Source organism: Lepidochelys olivacea, assembly GCF_965140295.1.
Source record: "Lepidochelys olivacea isolate rLepOli2 genome assembly, chromosome: 1".
Lineage (NCBI taxonomy): Eukaryota > Metazoa > Chordata > Testudines > Cheloniidae > Lepidochelys > Lepidochelys olivacea.
In genome coordinates, this window is record NC_140411.1 from 321,846,980 (window position 1) to 321,870,669 (window position 23,690).

Sequence of the window (23,690 nt, forward strand, 5' to 3'; positions counted from 1 at the left end):
TTGAATAGAGACTGGGAGTGGCTTAATCATTATGCAAGGTAGCCTATTTCCCCTTGTTTTTTCCTACCCCCACCCCCAGACGTTCTTGTTAAACCCTGGATTTGTGCTGGAAATGGCCCACCTTGATTACCATACACATTGTAAGGAGAGTGATCACTTTAGATAAGCTATTACCAGCAGGAGACTGGGGTGGGAGGAGGTATTTTTTCATGCTTTTTGTGTGTATATAATAAGATCTTCTACACTTTCCACAGTATGCATCCAATGAAGTGAGCTTTAGCTCACGAAAGCTTATGCTCAAATAAATTGGTTAGTCTCTAAGGTGCCACAAGTACTCCTTTTCTTTTTGCTGCAACACTAGGTCCCAATCACTGGAGTGCTCATTTACGAATTTACGTATCATGGCCCCCAAAGTTACATTAAACTTCTCCACCATGCCATTTGTTTGGTGGTGGTAAGTAGTGGCAACCAAGTGATTTACCTCATGAGCTTCCCAGAGGTTTTCCATAGTTCCTGCCAGGAAATTAGTCTCTGCATCTGTGAGGATGTCGGAGGGCCAACCTGAAGGGTTAATGTCTAGCTATTCCACCTGGAAGCAGGCGGGGCACACCCTGACTGTTTCCTAGGAGCAATGCACACATTGCTCTATCCAAGGACAAGGGCTAGATATGAACCCTGAGAACTTGATTGTTTGGACAGCAACTGTGGGAGGTTTCTTTAGCCTGGGCTCAAGGCCTGAGAACCAGGATTGTAGTAGATAGAGAATGGTAACTAAGCATATGAATCAACGTCATACATTCCTTTGTGTAGCAGTGTGTAATGCTTAGGGGGAGAAATATAATAAAAGGAGAAGGTGGAAGGCAGGGGGGGCAGAACAGCCCATCTCCGCTGACCAGCCTGTTTGCTTGCATAAAGCTGTGTTCTGTCTCATCACAGAACCGCAACAACTGGCGCCCAAACGTGGGGCCCTCAGCACTCACCTCGCCCGGCAAGGGTTTCAGACGCGTCACTCATCCACTTCGTGGATCCCGGTGAGTATTTTTCATTGTGGTAAGTATGGGAAGCTCCCTCTCTGCTTTGCAAGTGCAACACCGCAAGGAGCTACAGTATTTGCTGCGTAAGGCTCAGCATGACTGCCCGGCTCGAGAACTCACTCTCCTGCTACAGGAGGTGCGTGCCAAGTGCCCGTGGTATCCTGAAGCTGGAAGCCTTAAGCTAGCGGACTGGGAGCGATTGGGCCAGACATTGCACAAAGAGCCTCGGGCACCCGTGCAGGCTTTACATGCCTGGCACCTCTGCCGCGACGTGGTACAGCGTGTCGCCTCGGACAGACCCTCCCTCGCGAGGCTGGTGCTCTCGCCGCCCCCGTCTGCCCCTGCAGCCATCCCTCCCCCTGCTTCGCCCCCAGTGCCTCTATTACCACCGCCTCCCTGGCCTTCCCCACCGGAGCCGGTGTGTGATCACCCTCCCCCCGTGGGGCCCCCCGGAGAGTCATCTGCATCTGCTCAGAAGCTTTCGCTGGTGCAACAAATGGTTCACGCAGCGAAAGCTCGATCAGATCTTACAGCAGAGGAGCTGGCTGATCTGGTCTCCGTTTGCCCGGTGACCTGGCAGAATGATGACCAGGGCAACCCCGTGGGCACCTGGACCACTCTGCCATACTCGGTGGTTAGAGAGGTAAAGAAAGCAATTCGTGAATTTGGCCTGACTAGCACCTTTGTGCGTGGTCTCATTGAAGGGATGGGTGCTGGGTACTCCCTAATCCCTGAGGATTGGAAAACGCTGCTGCGCATGATGTTGTCACCCAGTCAGTATGTTATTTGGCTTAGTGAGTATCGGCAGATGGCAGAACGCCAAGCCCAGGTATATAGAGAGCAAGGTATCATTTATGAGCATTTGGCAGGGGAGGGCCAGTTTGCTACTACTGAGATGCAGTCTCAACTCTCTCAGGCCGTCTTCCCCATTATTTCCACCTGTGCCCAGCATGCTTTCAAGAAGGTCCCGGATTCAGGCAAGCCTACCAAAAGCTTTGTCAATATCCGTCAGGGTGCCTTAGAGTCCTTTTTGGATTTTACCAACAGATTGCAGGAGGCTATCCTCCGACAGGTGGATAACACTGAGGCAGCTCACGAGCTCCTGTTAAAATTGGCAGTTGAAAATGCAAATGAGGATTGCCGCCGTGCTCTCCAGGCAGCACAAGTCTCTGGTATTTTAGAGCTCTCAGACATGCTGCGGGCGTGCCAGAACATTGGCACACAAGCCCACAAGGCTGGAGTTCTGGCTGCCGCCCTCAGAAAAACTGGGAAGGAGGGGAAGCGCTGTTACCGCTGTGGTAAGGAGGGTCATTTTCAGCGGGAGTGCCGCTCATCTAAGGCACCAGCCCGACCCTCAAAGAAGTGCCCCAAGTGTGGGAAAGGTTATCACTGGGCTAATCAGTGTCGTGGCGGGTCGGGAAACCGTGCGACGGGTCCCCCCCAAACCCAGGGCCAAACAGGGGTGTTTCCTACTCAGGCAATCGCTCCTCTGCCTTGGAATCCGTAGACTCTATGAGGGCAGCGACTGCTGGAAGTGCAGGGCTTGATTTGATCATGCAGGAGGACACTGACTTTCAGCTGCCAGGGGAGGTCTGTGCCATACCTACACAGGTGATGGGACCTCTCCCTGCCGGCTTTGTAGGTCTTGTTCTCCCTTGCTCACATGCTGGGAAACAGGGCTTTTTTGTCATTCCAGGGGTCATTGATGCTGATTACACTGGCATTATTAAGGTTCAGGTGTGGACTCATCTTCCACAGTCGCTCCCGCGTGGACGGTCAATTGCACAATTGATTTTAGTCCCCTATCAGGTGCCAGCTGCCGAGGATCGAACTCGGGGCGGAGGAGGCTTTGGATCGACGTTGTCTCACTCGCCGTCTCACAGCGCGTCTTCTCCACTTGTTGCTCTGACAATGTCAGTCCGCCCCTCGAAACCTCAGTTAACACTTCTCTTAAATGATGTTCCTTTTACAGGGCTGGTGGACACTGGAGCTGACGTTACAGTGATTCGTGATCTGGAGTGGCCGGTTAGTTGGCCTACGGTTCCTTCTAAAGAGTTGTGGGGGATTGGGGGTAGCAAACCCGGGCGCCAAAGTTTGTCTTGGGTCACGGTCTCTAAACCAGGAGGCCGTGCCCTTGCTACAATCCGCCCTTTTGTGCTCCCTGTCCACCTCAATATTTGGGGCCGTGATTTACTTACAAAGTTAGACACCACCCTCGATATTAACATCTGATGGCTCTCCCCACCGAGGTGTAGTCACTTATCAGTTGGGTGACTCCCCTCGTTGGCATTCTCGTTTTACACTGCCTCAGCGTTCGGCACAGTGTTCAGAATTAGCTGCTGTTATTTTGGCCTTTCAACTTTTCGCTGATTGTCCCTTTGATTTAATTGTGGATACCCATTATGTTTATCAGGTAATTGATCATTTACCCCTTGCCCTCATTACCCCTCAGGTTGATGCAGACCTCCTTCACCTGTTTTTGTCTTTACAGCATTTTCTTGCCACTCGTCATTTCCCTTACTTTGTTGCTCATATTCGCAGTCATACCCCTCTGCCTGGGCCACTCACTGAGGGCAATGCACGCGCCGATCGCGTGTTGCGTGGTCAGGTAAATTCCCTTTTTTCTGACCCCATTGAAAGCCATGCCTTTTTTCATCAGTCTGCCTCTGTTTTGGCCTGGCAGTTTCACATTCCTGCTGATCATGCACGTTCCATTGTTCGTTCCTGCCCCCACTGTGCTGCTGCTGCTCCTACTTTCTCTTATGCCGTTAACCCCCGAGGTATCGCAGCAAATCAGCTGTGGCAAATGGATGTTACTCATGTGCCACAATTCCGCCCCTATTCATTTTTACATGTTTCCGTTGATACTTATTCAGGCTTCCTTTGGGCAACCCCACAACGTGGGGAAGCCACTAACAAAGTTATTCACCATTTGCTGGCCTGCTTTTCTGTTATGGGTCGCCCTTGCCAAATTAAAACAGATAATGCCCCAGCCTACTGCTCTGCAGCCCTCTCCACCTTTTGTGCCCGCTGGGACGTCCGTCTTAAACACGGAATCCCTTATAATTCCACAGGCCAAGCCATTGTTGAACGTGCCAATCGCACACTCAAAACCTTGCTAGATAAACAATTAAAACAAGGGGAGCTGCATCTCCGAACCTTAGGAGACATTCAACAACAAATGTATATCCTCTTGTTTACTTTAAATAATTTAACACTGAATGCAGATCAGCAGACCCCTGCGGATCGGCATTTTCACAAATCTGAGGTACTGGAAAGACCGCGTGTCTTTTACCGTCAGCTGCCTGATCCACAGTGGCTGGGCCCAGCACCTCTAATCACTTGGGGTCGGGGATATGCTGCTGTGTCTCTCCCTGCAGGACCGTTGTGGGTTCCAGCCCGGTGTGTGCGACCAGCACTTAAACAACATGGCATGGCACCAGGGGCTGTCGAATCCCATACCAGAGTTTCAGCTGACCTTGGAGGAGACCGCGTTGCCCCCCGAGTCGACAACGGTGGGACGGAAACAGAGGAGGCGTAGCGTCCCAAGCCAGCCCGTGACATGGGGAGCAGTAAAAGCATTGGTCGCCACGGCTCAACGAAAACTGGCAGCAGATCAGCAGCCAGAAACTCCTAAGACTTTGTTTGTGGTGATTCTCGCCCAAATCACTGCTAATTCTGTGATGATTGTGTGCCTTTTGTGCCTATTTCCTGTTCCCATGCTGTTAATGTTTCATATAATTATGGCCATATCATCCTACCATCAGGATGGGTTTTTACTTGTGGTTCATGCACCTTTAATTATATTCCTGCAAATTTAAGTGATGGCACCCTTTGCTGTCTTAGTAGAATGACACTTATATTGCCTTTTGCTGGTCACAATTGTAGTAAAAGAAGTGTACCCCTTTTAGATGATTATATTGCAGATGTTAAGCTTTTGGTTATTTTGTGTTTGTAATCATTGGGCTTATTTTTTTTGTTGCTGCTGTGTACAATGTATTCCTTCCTTGTTAAGACTTTGTAAAATTTTTGCCCTGGAAAGCTCCCCAGGTTATGTCCTTGTCTGTCTGGGAGTTAAATAGCATGATAAAACAAATTGGCGGCTACCATGAGATGGCCAACTTCAATAAACAAAAAAGGGGAGATGAAGGGTTAATGTCTAGCTATTCCACCTGGAAGCAGGCGGGGCACACCCTGACTGTTTCCTAGGAGCAATGCACACATTGCTCTATCCAAGGACAAGGGCTAGATATGAACCCTGAGAACTTGATTGTTTGGACAGCAACTGTGGGAGGTTTCTTTAGCCTGGGCTCAAGGCCTGAGAACCAGGATTGTAGTAGATAGAGAATGGTAACTAAGCATATGAATCAACGTCATACATTCCTTTGTGTAGCAGTGTGTAATGCTTAGGGGGAGAAATATAATAAAAGGAGAAGGTGGAAGGCAGGGGGGGCAGAACAGCCCATCTCCGCTGACCAGCCTGTTTGCTTGCATAAAGCTGTGTTCTGTCTCATCACTGAACCGCAACACCAACCTACCCTGGCAAAAATGTCTGCTAGTGCCTGGCACACACTTTTAGCCCTGGTGTTGCTAAGAGCTACTGCTTCCGGCTGTTGAGTGGCAAAATCCATGGAAGTCAGTATGTACTGCTTTCCTCTGGGTGTCTTTTTCGGAAAAGGATCCAGAATATCCACAGCTACTCACTGAAATGGAACTTCAATGATGGGGAGTGGCTGGAGAGGGGCTTTGACCTGGTCTTGGGGTTTTCCCACTCTTTGGCATACTTCACAAGACCGGTCATAGGTAGAAACATCCTTGCCCATTCCCTCTCAGTGGAATGACCACCCAAAATGGTCTTTGGTCCTGTTCACCCCAGCATGGCAACTAGGATGATCATGGGCTAAGCTCAAGAGCTTGGCCCAGTATTTAGTTGAAACTACCAACTGTCTCTGAGGATGCCAGTCTTCCTGGTGTCCACCAGAAAGAGTTTTCTTGTATAAAAGTCCTTTTTCTACAAGAAACCTGGATCGATTAGAAGAGCTGAGAGGCGGTGGGTTGCTCCGTGCAGCCGTCCAAGCTCTCTGGAGGCTTTCATCTGCCACCTGTTCGGTCTGGAACTGTTCCCTTGATGCTGGAGACATCAGTTCCTCATTGGATTGTGGACCTATGCTTCGTCCCTCTGGAAGTGATGTAGGGGATGGGGCTGTTTCCATTGACTGTGAACCGCTCTCTGCTAGGACACTATGTTGGAGTTCAGGCTCTGGCTGAGCCTCTTGTGTAGGGTTATGGGCTGCTGCCGGTTCAGGTTCTGTGGGACCCTCTGGTGTTGAGGTTGCAAGTACTGGATTCAGTGCTGGCAATGGGTCTGTTGCTGGTTGTTCCGCTGGTTCCGGTTCTGGGACTGGTTCTATCTGGGTCTCTGGGACTGGATCCACTACTGCTGTTGCAGACATTGGCCTGGTGTCCAGGTCCATCACCTCTGACTGGGTCCTGATAGAAGTTACCGGAACAGAGCTAGGCGTCACGGCTTGTTTGCCTGGCTATGGGTGACCATTCCCACCCTCTTGGCCTGCTTCACATGATTGGCCACGTCTTCCCCCAACAGCATGGGGATGGGATAATCATCATAGACTGCAAAAGTCCACATTCCTGACCAGCCCTTGTACTGGACAGGCAACTTGGCTGTAGGCAAATTGAAAGAGTTGGACTTGAAGGGTTGAATCATCACTTGGATCTCTGGGTTGATTAAATTGGGGTCCACTAAGGAAGCATGGATAGCTGACACTTGTGCTCCGGTGTCCCTCCACGCGGTGACCGTCTTCCTGCTCACACTCACAGTTTCCCTCTGCTCCAAGGATATCTGGGAGATATCTGGGCCTGCGGATCTCTGGTGTGATTCCAGTGCAATGAACTGTAATCTGTTGGGGTTCTTGGGGCAGTTGGCCTTTACATGCCCAGCTCGTTACATTTAAAACATCGTCCTGCTGATGGGTCACTGGGGCGAGGCAGGTTGCTGGAGAACGGGGTGGCGGGACGATAAGGTGTCTGGAGGGTTCTTTGGGAGGTAGATGGGGCCTTGGGCGGCCCCCGGTAATAGGGTGTGGTCTGGGGTTGTCCCTTCTGGTCTTCGCTCCAACTGCGACCAGTTTTCTTCTTTGCCATCTCCACCCATCTGACTCCAATCTCTCCTGCCTCGATTACAGTTTTGGGCTTCCCATCTAGGATGTATCTTTCTATTTCCTCAGGAACACCCTCTAAGAATTGTTCCATTTGCATTAGGAAGGGTAAATTTACTAGAGATTCAACACTTGCTCCTGATATCCAGGCATCCCAGTGTTTCACAGTGTGGTAGGCATGTCGGGTAAATAACACGTCTGGTTTCCACCTTAGGGCTCTGAACCTCCAACGAGAATGCTCGGGTGTTATCCCCATTCTGACTCTCGCCTTGGATTTAAACAGTTCATACTTGTTCATGTGTTCTTTAGGCATTTCAGCCGCCACCTCAGCTAAAGGTCCACTGAGCTGCGGCCTCAGCTCTACCATGTATTGGTCGGTAGAGATGCTGTACCCAAGGCAGGCCCTTTCGAAGTTTTCTAAGAAGGCCTCAGTATCATCGCCTGCCTTGTAGGTGGGGAACTTTTTGGGATGGGAAGTGGTACCTGGAGAAGGATTGCTAGGGTTTGTTGGTATATTCTGCTGAGCCTTTATCTTCTCCATCTCCTCCACATGCTTTCTCTCATTTTCCTTCTCCTCCAGTTCTTTGGCCCTTGCCTCCATTTCTTTGTCCCTTGCTTCCATAGCTCTCCTGTGAGCAGCCGCTTGGTGTTGTTCTGCCTCTTTCGTTGCCTCCCTTTCTTTGTCCCTTGCCTCCATTTCTTTGTCCCTTGCCTCCATTTCTTTGTCCCTTGCCTCCATCTCTTTGTCCCTTGCCTCCATTGCTCTCCTGTGAGCAGCTTCTAGAGTTTTTTCGGCTTCTTTCATTGTCTCCAGTTTGTGTAGTGCCTTGGTGTCTGTCATCTTTACCTCTCTGTTTTTAACTAACTTTACACCCGAGAGTTAGAAATAAAACAAACAAAACTTGGCTTGTAAAATTTTGCTGTTCTGGAATAGGATACCTATTCTCTGATAGTGATTGTCAGCCTACAGAAAAAGACAATTCCCTTTGTCTCTGCTCTGGCCCCAAATCAAAGCAAAAAACCTCCACTATTTGGAAACCTCCTTTCCAGCAGCCCCAAAGGAAAAAAAAATCCTTTTCAAATCTGTGCTCCTTGTAAAAATAATCAAAATCCTAGAAAAACCCAAAACCCTTACCACTTTTGTCTCCAGGCAAAAGGGTATAGAACACCTACCTATTTACTTTTAGGGGGAAAAAAAACCTCAGGTTTGTGAAGACTGAATTTCCCTGCAGGAGGTTAACTACTCTGCCTCCAGGCAAAGAAAACCTGTAATTCACAAAGATAATCCCCTTTTGTCTCTGCTCTGGCCCCAAAGCAGAGAAAAAACTAGCTGCTTTCAGTTGCACTTCCTTTCCAGTAGCCCCAAAGGAAAAAAAAATTCCTTTTTAAAATCTGTATTTCTGGTTCAAAAAAACTCAAATTGATCTCAAAATGATTTCAGGTTAATCCCACCACTCTGCCACCATGTCAAGGTTCCTTCCCCACTCTGAACTCTAGGGTACAGATGTGGGGACCTGCATGAAAACCTCCTAAGCTTACTTTTACTAGCTTAGGTTAAAACATCCCCAAGGTACAAATTAATTTTACCCTTTGCCCTTGAATTTCCACTGCCACCACCAAACTTTATCTGGGTTCCTGAAAAAATGGAGTTTGGACACATTTCCCCCCCCAAAATCCTCCCAACCCTTGCACTCCACTTCCTGGGGAAGGTTTGGTAAAAATTCTCACCAATTTGCGTAGGTGACCACAGACCCAAACCCTTGGATCTTAGAACAATGAAAAAGCATTCAGTTTCCTTACAAGAAGACTTTTAATAGAAGCAAAAAAAAATCATCTCTGTAAAATCAAGATGGTAAATACCTTACAGGGTAATTAGATTCAAAACATAGGGAATCCCTCTAGGCAAAACCTTAAATTACAAAAAAGACACACAGACAGGAATATTCATTCTATTCAGCACAGCTATTTTCTCAGCCATTTGAAGAAATCATAATCTAACCCATACCTAGCTAGATTACTTACTAAAAGTTCTAAGACTCCATTCCTGTTCTATCCCCGGCAAAAGCAGCGTACCAACACACACAGACCCTTTGTTTCTCTCCCTCCTCCCAGCTTTTGAAAGTATCTTGTCTCCTCATTGGTCATTTTGGTTAGGTGCCAGCGAGGTTACCTTTATCTTCTTAACCCTTTACAGGTGAGAGGATTTTTCCTCTGGCCAGGAGGGATTTTAAAGGGGTTTACCCTTCCCTTTATATTTATGACAGGCAGGAATGGGAAGAGGGCCACAGGTAAGGCTCTGTGGTGTCAGAGCTGGGAAGGGGAAACTAAGGAAGGAAACTGGAATCGTGCTTGCTGGAAGTTCAACCCAATAAACATAGAATTTTTTGCACCTTTGGACTTCGGGTATTGTTACTCTCTGTTCATGCGAGAAGGACCAGGGAAGTCAGTGAGTGAAGGAATAAGCCCCCTAACAGAATAATTTGGCTTTCCAGAGCTCATTGGATACATTGTTCACTGAACATAACAGTAATTTGCTCAGTCTGGTAGAGCTCCTTGGGAAATACAATGATGTCATGTGTTCGAGTAGTTTAAAAAAAGCTATGGACTATTACTGCAGCAAAACAATTCAAAATGAATTGATTGAACTTATTGCAAGGAAGATGCTTGGAAACATATTGATGTGGCTCAGCAATGTGAAATACTACACTGTAATAATGGACATTAATCTCAGTGAGAAGATATCATTTACAGTAAGATTGGTTGATGAAGAGGATGGCTGTATCCAAATAAAGGAACATTTTATCTGTTTCTGGTCTGTGGACAACTCTACTGGAAATTGCCTAACAGAACTATTTATGAAAGTTTTGTATGAGAATAAAATAAAGCTTCAGGACTGCTGCAGCCAAGTCTATGACAATGGCACGAGGGAAGGGAAGAAACAGTGGTGTCCAAGCAAGGATTCTTGTGCTGAATCCAAGAGCTTTCTTTGTGCCTTGTGGCTGCCATTTCCTCAACCTGGTTGAGTCAGATGCAGCATCACCTTCTTTTGATTTCAGTATCTCTCTTTGGAGTACTGCAAAGATAGACATCTGTTTTCAGCATCAACTATCCGGTGAAAGATCCTCATGGACAATGTTACAAACCTGACCATGAAGCCACTAAGTGGCACTCACTAGGAGAGCTACATTGACAGCATAAGGCCAGTGAGATACCAAATGACTGAAGTTTAGGATGTCCTGATGGAACTGGAGCAGTCAAATAAAGCCAAGGCCGGAATTTGACACGAGGTACAAAGCCTGACAAACCAGATCAGTGACTTCAAATTACTGGTCTCAATTGTGGCTTGGCACAATATTCTGTTCAAAGTAAATGTTGTAAGTGAGGCATTACAAACTCAGTCGATGGACGTCGCAACTGCTACTACTTTGAGAAGTTGCCTTGATTTTATTGTAGTCTACAGAGATAACCAATTTGAAGATGCCAACATTGCTGCCAAAGAAATGGCAGAAAACTTAGGAGTGAAGCCTATCTTCAAGGAAACTTGTATTCACTGAATAAGAGAAGAGGAGACAGTTTTGTTACAAAGGTAGAGATGAGGTGGTGGGAAGCTCAAAAGAAAAATTGAACAGGAAGCTATTTTGCTCGCTTGTTGACACTACTCAAGTGTCCATTGAAGAAAGGTTTGGAAAAATGAAGCACCGCATGGGAAGCACTCTCCAATCTCAGTTCTCCAATTCATTCATGATGCGGAGCTCAAGGACACTTTTCCTAGTGTGAAGATAGCTTTGAGGATTCTGCTCACACTGCCAGTCAGAGTCGTGAGTGGTGAGCACAGCTTTTTGAAGCTCAAGCTGGTTAAAACATATTTTGATTGATGATGGCTGATGAAAGACTGATATTGCTTGCTATTTTATCGCTTGAAAATGCCTTTGGCCAGTCTTTGGATCTCTCAGGCGCTGTGTTTAGTGTCTGAAGGACCCCTAGTCTTAACATTCTAAGACTGTCACCTACTGTAACACTATTAAATACTGGTGTATGGAATGTTGGTGCACAGTTCAATTTCTTGCTGTTAGTGGATTTCAGTTATTCTTCAAAATAAAAAGTTTCTATAAGCTTAGAGGAAACATTTTTTATTTGCTTATCTATGGCATGAAAAAATACAGATTTACAGATCCTGGTGTGCAAATTTATCATCTAATATGACAGGGATAAATCATGCATGTAAATTGTGCATCAAAGTAATGTAATGGGTACAAATACAATAAAAAATAAAGTATTCAATAGGTTAACAAATGGAGGGGGTGCTATTTAGATGGTCCTCAGCTGGGGTGCTATTTACTCTAGAGCCAGCCCTGCCAGCATGTGTAAGCAGAGGTGAGATTGGAGACCTTCCTACAAGCCTTTTCTTTGAATTGCAAGATATCTCTCCCGGATACGTTTACCCCCTGACAATCTTAGAATACTATACTAGCATGGAATACCGGTACATCTATATAGTCTTTTCCTGTCTCAAAAGATGCATAAATATATAGTAAAGTAGGCAGTTTGGCATTATTTGGAACTTGGAGTCCTTTGACCTAGATGACTTATAAAAGCTATATTCTATTTATTGACACAAAAATCCCCATCCTGCATTCCCTTTGAATCAATGAGAGTTTTACACAGTGCAGGATTAGGCCTACAGTGTGTACAGCGACTGAAGTAGTTTGATGTTTTTTGTGGTCAGTTTTTTAGATATTGGCCTCTAGTTTCAGGGATGTCAATCTCCAGTTGCAGGCACAAAATTGTGCTCAGTTATTTGTACCTGCCAAACTCGAGGCTGAGTTCAGGCTGGGCTGAAAATATGGCCTCGTGCATACCAGCTGTTTCACAGGCGGAGGGGAGATATGATTGCTCTCCATAAATATATCAGAGGGATAAATACCAGGGAGAGGGAGAGGAATTATTTAAGCTCAGTACCAATGTGGACACAAGGACAAATAGATATAAACTGGCCACCAGGAAGTTTAGACTTGAAATTAGATGAAGGTTTCTAACCATCAGAGGAGTGAAATTCTGGAACAGCCTTCCAAGGGGAGCAGTGGGGGCAAAAGTCCTATCTGGCTTCAAGACTAAGCTTGATAAGTTTATGGAGGGGATGGTATGGTGGGATAGCCTAATTCTGGCAATGAATTGATCTTTGACTATTAGCGGGAAAAAGGCCCATTGGCCTTGATGAGATGTTAGATGTGGTGGGATCTGAGTTACTACAGAGAATTCTTTCCTGGGTGTCTGGCTGGTGAGTCTTGCCCACATGCTCAGGGTTTAGCTCATTGCCATATTTGGGGTCGGGAAGGAATTTTCCTCCAGGGCAGATTGGCAGAGGTCCTGGGGGTTTTTTACCTTGCTCTGCAGCGTAGGGCACGGGTCACTTGCTGGAGGATTCTCTGCACCTTGAAGTCTTTAAACCACAATTAGAGGACTTCAATAGCTCAGACATAGTTTAGGGGTTTGTTACAGGAGTGGGTGGGTGAGATTCTGTGGCCTGCATTGTGCAGGAGGTCAGACTAGATGATCATAATGGTCCCTTCTGACCTTAAGGTGTATGATTCTATGATCCGAAACTCTTTGGAAAATCTCACCTTCATGAGTAATCACACTCAAATCCTATCAGGCGGTGACATTTCACTTTAAAAAGTTTGTGATATCTGTGCAAAAAAACCCTCATAGATCTTAAATTCTGAATTTTTGAAGGGGTATATTTTTCTCTCAGTTCTCATCAAAAAGAGTCAAATTGTTGGATTTTTTAAAAAATTGATAAAACTCTCTGGGACAGAAAATGTAATCTCTGACAGAACTTATACTGAATTTTTAAAGGCCAGATTATATATTCTGGAAAAGGTAGAAATGTTAATAGACCAGTTTTCTAAGGCAAGTCCTGAAAACCACCCCGAACTTTTCCTGTAAAAACACTGTGATGCAAGAAGTCAGATGTTTCAGACACTAATTGCTGGTGAAATTACTCTGGAAACTTTGATGAAGTTCCCATTGGCAGAGATACCAATTTTGTATATAGAAGCAGAATGTCTGCTGTGCAGGAGGTCTGGCTTTCTGGCACATCTAACAATTTAGTTGTGATATCATTAGTGGGAAAACACTGTTTTAAATGTCAGCAAAGTATATATAATGAAGCCATTATGTAAAACTAAAGCAAAACATATAGGGTGCTTATTTAAAAGCATTTAGGTAAGTATTCACTATAATTTTAGGACAAAAGAGTTTTCAAAATATATTTTCAGAGACTTAACAGATGCAAAAATATTTCCATGTTAAGATTTTCAGTGGTATTTTTACATGTTGACCATGAAGATCATGTGTATTCAGAAAGACCAAAACACAGATGAGTACTGAGTTAGAGAAAAGCAGTTATATAGACTAATGGTGCAATTATAACGGACTCCAGCAGCGCTGCTGTGGCTGAGCTTGACTTGTGCTTCCCATTAAAAAAAAAGAAAGGGTCTTTTTTTGAGAGCCTTATAAATCAGCCATTTTAATTAATCTGTGGATTAGACCTGGTATACAAATTCTCAGCCTGGGAGCAAATTATTATTAAGCAAGTAGGCTTGCCACTGTTGAGTTAAAATCCATGGCATTCCACACTTTCTGTGGCTTTGAGTGGTACAAAAGGCTATCAAGTATCAGAGGGTAGCCATGTTAGTCTGTATCCACAAAAACAACAAGGAATCCTGTGGCACTTTAAAGACTAAACAGATTTATTTGGGCATAAGCTTTCATGGGTAAAAAAACACTTCTTCTGTTGGTCTTTAAGGTGCCATCGGACTCCTTGTTGTTTTTACAGAAGACAATGAATCATTATAGATGCATAGAGACCTTAACGGACATACTGGGGACACACATGGATTTGACAGATTGTACAACTCGTTAATCTGCCAACTGAAAGAATCCTCCAGAGCTGTTTGAAACATAAAGTATACAAGATGTGTTTTTTAAAAATGCTGTAATTAAGTATTCAGACAATAATCTATATTTACTCTGAAGGAGCGATTAGAGTCTATCATGTTAGCTCTTATACATTCTCAATTATGTTTTCCCCTACCACCCTTTTCCATGTTCCCTAAAGCCTGGATCCTAAATGGTGCTTAGCAGCCACTGCTCCCATTGACATCAGTGGGAGTTGCAGGCACTCACATAAGCCAAAGGATGTTGAATTACAAAGAATATGTCTAAGTAACATTAACACCATAAAGAGCTCAGTCCTAGGGGTGCTGAGTATTCTCCTCTTCTACTTGGAATGCTGTTCATTTAAACTGTACTGAACACCAGAACTGTAATTCTGACTTGTATCTGTTGCACAGAATCAATGAAGAATAAAACGACCAATATTTTTCATCCAACCTTTTTGGAGAACTTTATAGCTGGAACTTGAAATTCAAGGCACTATCTTCTCCCTCTAATGTGTGGGGATTTACAAACACCATTAGTGTCAAAGATTTCCATGTGTGACCGATGCCTAGAATGGATCATGCTGAGAATGCCACATTCAAGGAGGATTGCAAGAAACAGGGCTGACACCCCCCTCCCCAAAAATTGGTGGTTTACACTACAATAGATTCACCAAACCAGTAACACAATGGGCTTCTGTAGCACCATGCTGGTTAACAAGAAGGCAAAACGCATTCCCCTCCAGGCATTCCAGCCCCTGGTTCCCATCCAGACAAATTGGTCTAATATAGTGAGAAGTTACTAAAAACCCAGTTCACCATACATCAGGTTCTACCAATCCCAAAGGATCAGATATTTACCCTCCTCCCCAGGTCAATATATATTTCAGATCTTACCCAAATAGCATGCTGTCAACCAATCTTTAGTAACTAACTAAGTATTTATTAATTAAAGAAAAGAAAAGCATTATTGAATGGTTAAAAGATCTTATACATTAGAAATGATTGCAAAGTCCTTAGATCAGATTTGTAGCAGTGATGGATGAGTCTGCTGGTTTGCAAAAGTCTCTCTGGAAACTTCCAAAAGATTGAATGGTCCTCGGTCCATTGTTCAAAAATACTTATTTTGTTAGAAATCCACAGTCCAAAGAACTGGAGCTGGAATGAGGCAAAATGGAGATGTTTCAGTTGCAATTTATACCCTCTTCCTTGTGTCTGGAAAGTTACTGTCCCAAATAATTTCCATAGTCCATGTGCATGGAAAGTTACTGGCAAAGATGGAGTCTAAGGTCACATGTCCATATCATATGTCCTTACATGTTTTGCTGAATCACAGAGGTGGCCATTGGCCCAGCGATGTCTGAGACGTCTTCAGGAAGACCTCATTGAAGAGCCAAGTCCCCTGAATAGCCCATCAACACCCAGATGGCCCATCAACACAGGGCTGGGTGTAAATCTACCTTATGGGTGTCACCCAACAACAAAACACATACATAGAGATACAAATACATAGCAAATGTTCATAACTTCAGCTGAAAATATAATAGAATCATAGAATATCAGGGTTGGAAGGGACCTCAGGAGATCATCTAGTCCAACCCCCTGCTCAAAGCAGGACCAGTCCTCAATTTTTGCCCCAGATCCCTAAATGGCCCCCTCAAGGATTGAATTCACAACCCTAGGCTTAGCAGGCCAATGCTCAAACCACTGAGCTATCCCTTCCCCCTATAGAATACATACATATGAACAGGATCATCATACTTAGCAGATTACAACTTTTTCATTGATACCTTACCTGACATACTTTGTATCAGATTTAGTGCAGTCTTGCAACAGTGGTAGCAATAATATAAATGGTCAGCTTCCTTTGTCACACCGAATCACACCATGTATATTAATCCTCATGCACTGTGATAAGGTTACACCCTTTAGTCATGGATTCATCTCTGACAAGTACTTTGCACTGTCATTTGGTCTGTATTGGTGTTACATATACCAAAAATTGGACTGATGAAGAGAAGGTTAGAATGGCTTTGGCACTTAGCTACCATAGAGATGGCAGTCTCACAAGCACATAAAATGGGTAATTTTGAAAGTTTTTGCACAACAGTAATGTAATTGGGTGTTTGTGTAGGTCTCTTTGCTCCCACTCTGCATATGCAGACTTCTGGGGTATGTGCATGTGAATGTATGTTTGGGGAAGAGGGGAAAAGGCCTAAATATTATGGAGATCAGTGCTGATCCTAGCATGACTCAGGGTGTGGAGTATTATGCAGTGTGGGTAGAGAAGCCAATGCCAGCATGGCTCTTAAGGGAACCATGCTGCCATGAGGATGTCATACATCAACAGTCAGGGGCAGTACAGCTATTGGTCTTTCACCATGAAGCCTTGTAAGCTCGACATGGAATGGCTCCCAGTTTGGTAAACCTGGTAAGATAATGGAAGGTGAACTCCTGGATTGAGATTTATGTGATTTTTGGATTCCTCATTTTTTGTGGGTGTATACCTAATTTCTCAGAGGGTGGAAGCTATATGCACTTTCTGAAGATCAGTCCCCTTTAAAATACTTACAAACTGAATCAACCAAAATCATTAGTCACTTTTGCAAGCCTAGATCTTTGAGTTTAAATTGTAACCAGGGAGCCAGTGAACTAACAATGCATATTGAACACTTGAGTTTTAGGAAGCTGAATGAAAACCAGCAAATAGTTTGTTCCTTTATCAGGTGCAGCACTCCTTCAAACTCACTTGTTCTGTGATGCTTCCCAGCTGCAATAGCCACTTTCCAGCCTGTTCCTGTATCCTATTTTGTTAAATTGTGTTGTGCTGAACAAGCTCGTGCATTTAGAGTAGTGTAAAAAGAAAAGGAGTCGATGAAGTGAGCTGTAGCTCACGAAAGCTTATGCTCAAATAAATTGGTTAGTCTCTAAGGTGCCACTAGTACTCCTTTTCATTTTGTGAATACAGACTAACATGGCTGCTACTCTGAAACCTAGAGTAGTGTGGAGTATCCAAAGAGTGCCTGTGATGTAGAACCATCTACAGTTGTGGTGCTGTGTAAAAATAACATGAATAAAGAAAAGTGACCTGATTTGGGGGAGTACTGAGCACTTGTAGCATCCATTGAAATGAGTGAGAGTTGCAGGCTTTAAAAATCAGTCTAAAGAGCCACGAAATGTGTGCAAAAGGCACAAGGCAATGGGCTTTTTAAAATAGTCAATATGCAATTAACTTTTAAACTCTGTTTTCCTTTATTAGGGCCATGAAAAGCCCGTTTGTTTTACAACTTCTGTGCTGATAGTCTCTGTTATGGCAATTCATATCAGTTATGATAAATCCCAGCAGGTTATGTTATCCAGATCTATTTAAAATAATTATCCTTTTACGTGTTTTAACAAAAAATGAGAATAGTTCTAAACACATTTTCAGAACTGAAAAATTAATTAAATGTTAAAAGGAAATGCGGGACTTATTTAGGAGACTATGATTTTGCAGCATGCTGATTAGAAGGGAGGAAATGTCAGTGTGTGGGCTGAAAATGAAGAAAGTTATCATCAAATCAATGCTGCAAATAGAAATAAAGCTTGTGTAGCACCCCAGGAGTAAATGGTTACTGCCTCTTTAAGACTGTGAGACTACTGGGCCAGGGAGGCAGGCATGCCCAGAGCTTGAGGGAAACTGGAGAGAGAATGTAAGGCATAAGCAAAGGAGAAGGGCTGTGGTCTATGATTTGGGGAAATGTGAGACATTTTTGCTGATACCCAACAGGAAATAAGAGAGAAGCAGGAGGTAATACTATGCACTAGCTACCTTCCCCAGAAGAGCAAACACGTGACAGACAAAGAAGTTGACGTCTTCTGAAGAGGGGAAGCAGTTTGCACAGAGACTAGAGAAATGGTGTCAAGTCCCACAAATGGTTAACAGTTTATCCAAATTTTGTGAGAACTGCAGCATTGAAGTCCCCACAGCAAGCCTGCAACCACACATGGAAGTGTCATCAAAATTACACAGCAAAATTCAAATATTAATATTTATTTAAACCAAGGCTGTAGTAAATGTTACATAATGTATATTGTACTTCTCTGGAATATAATCTACTGGAAATACAAAACAATACAAGCTAGGAAATTCAACGTTAACACTCTCAATCTGTCCCTAACTTACTCTCTGCTTAAATAAGCACAATATCATTACCACTAGAAGGCCGGGGGAAAATTCAATCAATCCAAGTCACAGAAGGTATTTACAACAATCTAATCAGTCCAAGAGTTTTCCTGAAAGAGAATGTTTCCATTCCTTATTTTAAAATTTAAATCTGTTCCTTTGTTTTAAATAACTCACTCTCAACTTTACCATATAAAACCCGAAAGGAGCATGAACCAGACAAAAATGTATTAAGTGAAATACAAACAAATAAAGCAAGTGGGTATGTGAGCTTGACAGCAAAAGTCACTATACAGATGAAGATGGGTATGCATTAACAGACAATAGCTCACAGTTTGTTAGGCTGAGATATGTACTCTGTGTAAAAGGTGTGACTCAAATAAAAAAATAGAACTTCAATTTCTGATAGAGGTGGCTAGAGATTTTTAGTTGGGAGTCTTCAAAGAGGGATTTTTTTCAATCTGTGTATCATTAATCTTTGAGCTGCCTTTCAGTTTCTAGATGACAGCTTTGGAAATTAGAGCCTAATGGGAAGAGCTAAGTTTAGGCATTTTTCATAGTCACAGAGACACTTAAGGAAATACATTTCCATAAGGATATGCAATAATGTAATACATATCTAATAGATTAACTGGGCACAGAAAAATGGAAAAAGTGCTTATTGGGTAAAGTGAAAGTCAGAGCTGAGCAAAGGGAACTGTTAGATCAAAACAAAGAATGGAATTGTAAGGGCAAAGACTTGTCGAATCTTCATTCACAATGTATTTTTTGTTATTAGATCTGGTCTACTCTCTCAAAGAAAAATTAGACAGATTTTGGACCGGTTTTGGAAAATCACTCCTGATTACAGAGCTAGAGGGTGCTCACTGAATCTATAGAATCACACATATTAGTCTCCATAAGCATCCATCCACCAAAAGCTCTGCACCTTCAAAAGCTGTATGTGGCTGTTGCTTTGTGTGGGAGGTTTCTGATGTGTGTTTAGGGAGACAGACAACAGGTCCATTCCCTGCCTTCATGGAACAGTTTCTTGTCTGTCTGCCTAGGGATCAGGGACAGTGTAGTCTTTCATAATTTTCTGCCCCTGTGTGGATATGGGGTTTCCTTTCTTTACTGGTACTCTAAGACAGGACCTTCCTCTTCCTCTTGTGAAGAGAGTTTGAAAAGATTGGGATTGTTCACTTTGTGAGAGAGAAGGAATGAATGAGAGGAGACATGATAAATGTATGCTGAGATGGAAGGATGGTCTTGTGGTTAGGCCACTAACCTACCCTTCAAGAAACTCGGGTTCAATAACTTACTCTGCCACACACTTCCTCTGTGACCATAAACAAGTGATTTAGCCTCAGTTCTCCATCTGTAACATAAGGGTAATAATACTTTCAGCTCTCATAGGTGCCTGATGATAAATGCATTAAGGATTGTGATAAGGATCTGATCAGTAAGGATCAGATTAAGGATAATCTGATAATGGGAATCATATGAGTAGCTTGTCTAGATACCAAATAAACAATGGCGTAGATCAGGAATTTCTAGAAACCCTTTCCCATAATGCAAAAACAAAGAGACATTCATTGACCTTAAAAAGCGAGGAATTCACAACTAATAGAAAGAAATACTTCTGTGGAACACATTGCCACAGGATGCCATAGAGATCAGGAGCTAACTGTAGCTATGTGCCCTAGCTATTGTCTATTCCGGTGTGGCTCAAGTTGTCCTGTTGGAGCTCTTCCACTTTCATTAAATATGAATTAGGCCAGAAAGGAAAGGACTGACTCTATATCCTGGTTGTTAGGACATTCACCTGGAATGTGAGAGACCCAAAGCTTATTTACATAGTGTATTAGTCTGTGCAGAGGCATGTAAATTGTAATGTGCACAAAGGGTATGTCTACACTGGAGAAAAAGACCCGTGGCTGACTTGTGCTGCAGGGGTAAAAATTGCCCTGTAGAGGTTCAGGCTCCTGCCTGAGTCTGAAGTCCTACATTGCAATTAAACAGCCCTGTAGCTTAAGAATCATGACTTCTGAGTCAGCTGACATGGGCTAGCCATGGGTGTTTAGTTGCACTGTAGACATACCCTAAGTTACCCATGTGGATCCTGCAGGATTGCACTAAAATGTTCTGTTCCTAATGGAACTACATGAATATGTACTAAGGAACTTTCAGTGTGGACTAATGCATTGTGTAGACAAGCCTGCAGGTTCAAATCCCTGGGTATTTAATTATTTATACCCAGTAGAATAACTCCAGTGGGTGATACTGAAACCTGCTCATTCCTAAATAGCCAATACTCCTAGGATGTGGGAGATGTGTGTTCTCTGCCTGATCCAGAACAGAAACTTAAACCTGGTTTTCTCATGTTTCCTGCATCCCAAGCCACTCCCCTACACCAAGCAACTGCCTGTTCTGGGGTCTCTCCCTTACCCCCCATGAAAAATTTTGAAAAGTCTTTGGGTTTGGTCCTGCTGCAGAATGGGAAAAAATTCAAATTGTGAAAATTATAATGGGATGGGAAGAAACTGTTTCCCACACAGCTCTAATTATAATAACCTTGACATTCTGTAAGAAAAAATAAACAGGATGTTCTTAAATGACCTTTGCAGGACCTGAACTTTCATATTCATTGGTGATCTTGTCCTAAATTTGTTTAGAATGAGCCAGATATTTCACTGTCATACTGGGAGGGAATATGCAGGGATCAGGGATCAGCAGGGATCAGCCCTGGAACTGCTAATATTTAATATTTTCATTAATGACTTGGATAATGGAGTAGAGAGTAGCTTATAAAACTTGCAGGTGACCCCACCTGCGAGGAGATGTAAGCACTTTGGAGGATAGGATTAGAATTTTAAATGACCAGACGAATTAGAAAATTGCTCTGATTTCAACAAGATGACATTCAATAGAGGTAAGTGCAAAGTACTTCACTTAGGAAGAAAAATCATATTCGAAACGACAACATGGGGAATAACTAGCTATGTGGTGGTACTGATGAAAAAGATCTGTGGGTTATAGTGGATCACTGTAATGAGGTGGCGTGGCCTCTTTGTGGTACAGAGGTGGTTAATTCACCCTGTTGGACGCAGTTAGCACTACCCCTTGCCCTTACAGGAAGTATGGGGGTGGGACAGAAGTATAGGGGCTGGGCCCTGCAGCTCAATTGGGGGCAGACCAGTGAATGAGCCAGACATCCTTTCTAGGGAGCCAAACCACTTACAGAACCCATGACTGGCTGTGGCAGATGATGACAATTCTTAGCCAGCCCAGAGAAAAGGGAAGCCCATGACCCCAGGAGATGCAGGAACCCAGAGAGGAAGCATAGAAGGAAACACGCAGCACAGAGATGGGAAACTGGGCTCAGAAGCCACAGTACAGCCCAACCAGACACTGGTAGGAAGCAGCCCAGGGAAACAAGTCTGTTGTATTGCTGGGAGGTGAGGCAGCGATCTCATATTTCCCTGCCAGCCCAGTGATGGGATCTTCCATTACTTCAAGGTCCCTGGACAGGGATCTGGCGCAGCAGGGTGGGGCTGGACGAACGCTAACCACTAGGGCAAGGGGCCCGAGCTATCAAATGCTTGTTTGCTCAGCCCATGCCCAAGGGGCCCAAGCCATTGACTATTCATTGGTTTAGCTCTCATGCGGGAGCCCCAAGCCAAAGACTTCTTACTGGCCCAGCTACATCTAGGTGGCCAGAACTACCACTTGCCCTGTGAATCATAGAATCATAGAATATCAGGGTTGGAAGGGACCTCAGGAGATCATCTAGTTCAACCCCCTGCTCAAAGCAGGACCACTCTCCAACTAAATCATCCCAGCCAGGGTTTTGTCAAGCCTGACCTTAAAAACCTCAAAGGAAGGAGATTCCACCACCTCCCTAGGTAACTCATTCCAGTGCTTCACCACCCTCCTGGTGAAAAAGTTTTTCCTAATATCCAACCTAAACCTCCCCCACTGCAACCTGAGACCATTACTCCTTGTTCTGTCATCTGCTACCACTGAGAACAGTCTAGATCCATCCTCTTTGGAATCCCCTTTCAGGTAGTTGAAAGCAACAATCAAATCCCCCCTCATTCTTCTCTTCTGCAGACTAAACAATCCCAGTTCCCTCAGCCTATCCTCATAAGTCCCCTAATCATTTTTGTTGCCCTCTGCTGGACGCTTTCCAATTTTTCCACATCCTTCTTGTGGTGTGGGGCCCAAAACTGGACACAGGACTCCAGTCCATTCACCAATGTCGAATAGAGGGGAACGATCATGTCCCTCGATCTGCTGGCAATGCCTCTACGTATACAACCCAAAATGCCATTAGCCTTCTTGGCAACAAGGGCACACTGTTGACTCATATCCATCTTCTCGTCCACTGTAACCCCTAGGTCCTTTCCTGCAGAACTGCTGCCTAGCCATTCGGTCCCCAGTCTGTAGCGGTGCTCAGCTGAGAACCAGAACAATGGATTGCTGCACTTGGTACGAGCACTGATTCCCTGCTGCTGCAGAAGGGAGTACTCCAGAATAGACCCAAGCAACCTTACAATCATAAATTGAATATGAGTCAACAATCTGATACAGTTGCAAAAAAGGCCAGTGTTATTCAAGGGTGTAATAATAGGCATGTTGTATGTAAGATACGGGAGTTAATTGTCCTGCTGTATTTGGCACTGGTGAGACCGCAACTGAAATACTGTGTCCAGTCCTGGATGCCACACTTTAGGAATGATGTGGACAAATTGGAGAGAGTCCAGAGGAAAACAACACAAATGATAAAAGGTCAATATGTTAAGGGTTGATATCAAGAGGACAGTGATCAGTCGCTCTCCATGTCCACTGATCTTAGGACAAGAAGTAAAAGGATTAATCTGCAGCTAGGGAGATTGAAGTTAAATAATAAGAAAGACTTTCTAACTATAAGAGTAGTTAAGCTCTGGAATAGACTTTCAAGGGAAATTGTGGAATCCCTATCGCTAGAGATTCTTAGGAACAGATTGAACAAACACTTGTCAGGGTTGGTCGAGGTTAACTTAGTCCTGCCTCAATGCCGGGGTGTGGACTTTGATGACTTCTTGAGTTCCTTTCCAGTCCTATATTTCTATGATTCTGTCTTATAGCAGCTTTACAAGTTTTCTTTTAAAGAGTCTAGAATAGATTTGAGAGAGATCTTGTACCCTAATTTAAGTCTTTTCAGGCATGCACTTGAAATAGAGTTATGAAATGGTAAAAGCAAAGTGTAGTTTACAATTTACAAATGTTAGAGAGATGAGGTGGGGGTGGTAATATCTTTTATTAAACCAGTTTCCATTGGTGAGAGAGAGAGAAGCTTTTGAGCCACCCAGAGCTCTTCTTTGGGTCTGGGAAAGGAACTCCCAGTGCCACG

General features: G+C 44.1%; 1 protein-coding gene across 11 annotated transcripts; it reads left to right on the top strand.

The window, feature by feature from the left end:
- The first annotated feature begins 568 nt into the window (after window positions 1–568).
- On the top strand, window positions 569–5,531 carry LOC311510476 (uncharacterized protein). 11 transcript variants are annotated; one of them, XR_014709096.1, is made up of 4 exons: window positions 569–1,031; window positions 3,007–3,059; window positions 3,576–3,642; window positions 4,415–5,531. XR_014709096.1 is itself a non-coding variant. In XM_084610146.1 (3 exons), the coding sequence occupies exons 2-3, from the start codon at window positions 2,547–2,549 to the stop codon at window positions 4,853–4,855; spliced, it is 954 nt and encodes a 317-aa protein (XP_084466272.1). In that variant the 5' UTR covers window positions 569–1,031; window positions 2,512–2,546; the 3' UTR covers window positions 4,856–5,531. The 11 variants fall into 11 exon arrangements, 3 of the variants coding, with proteins under 3 accessions (XP_084466272.1, XP_084466271.1, XP_084466273.1); XR_014709097.1 differs by lacking the exon at window positions 3,576–3,642; XR_014709098.1 differs by lacking the exon at window positions 3,007–3,059.
- The last annotated feature ends 18,159 nt before the right edge of the window (window positions 5,532–23,690 follow it).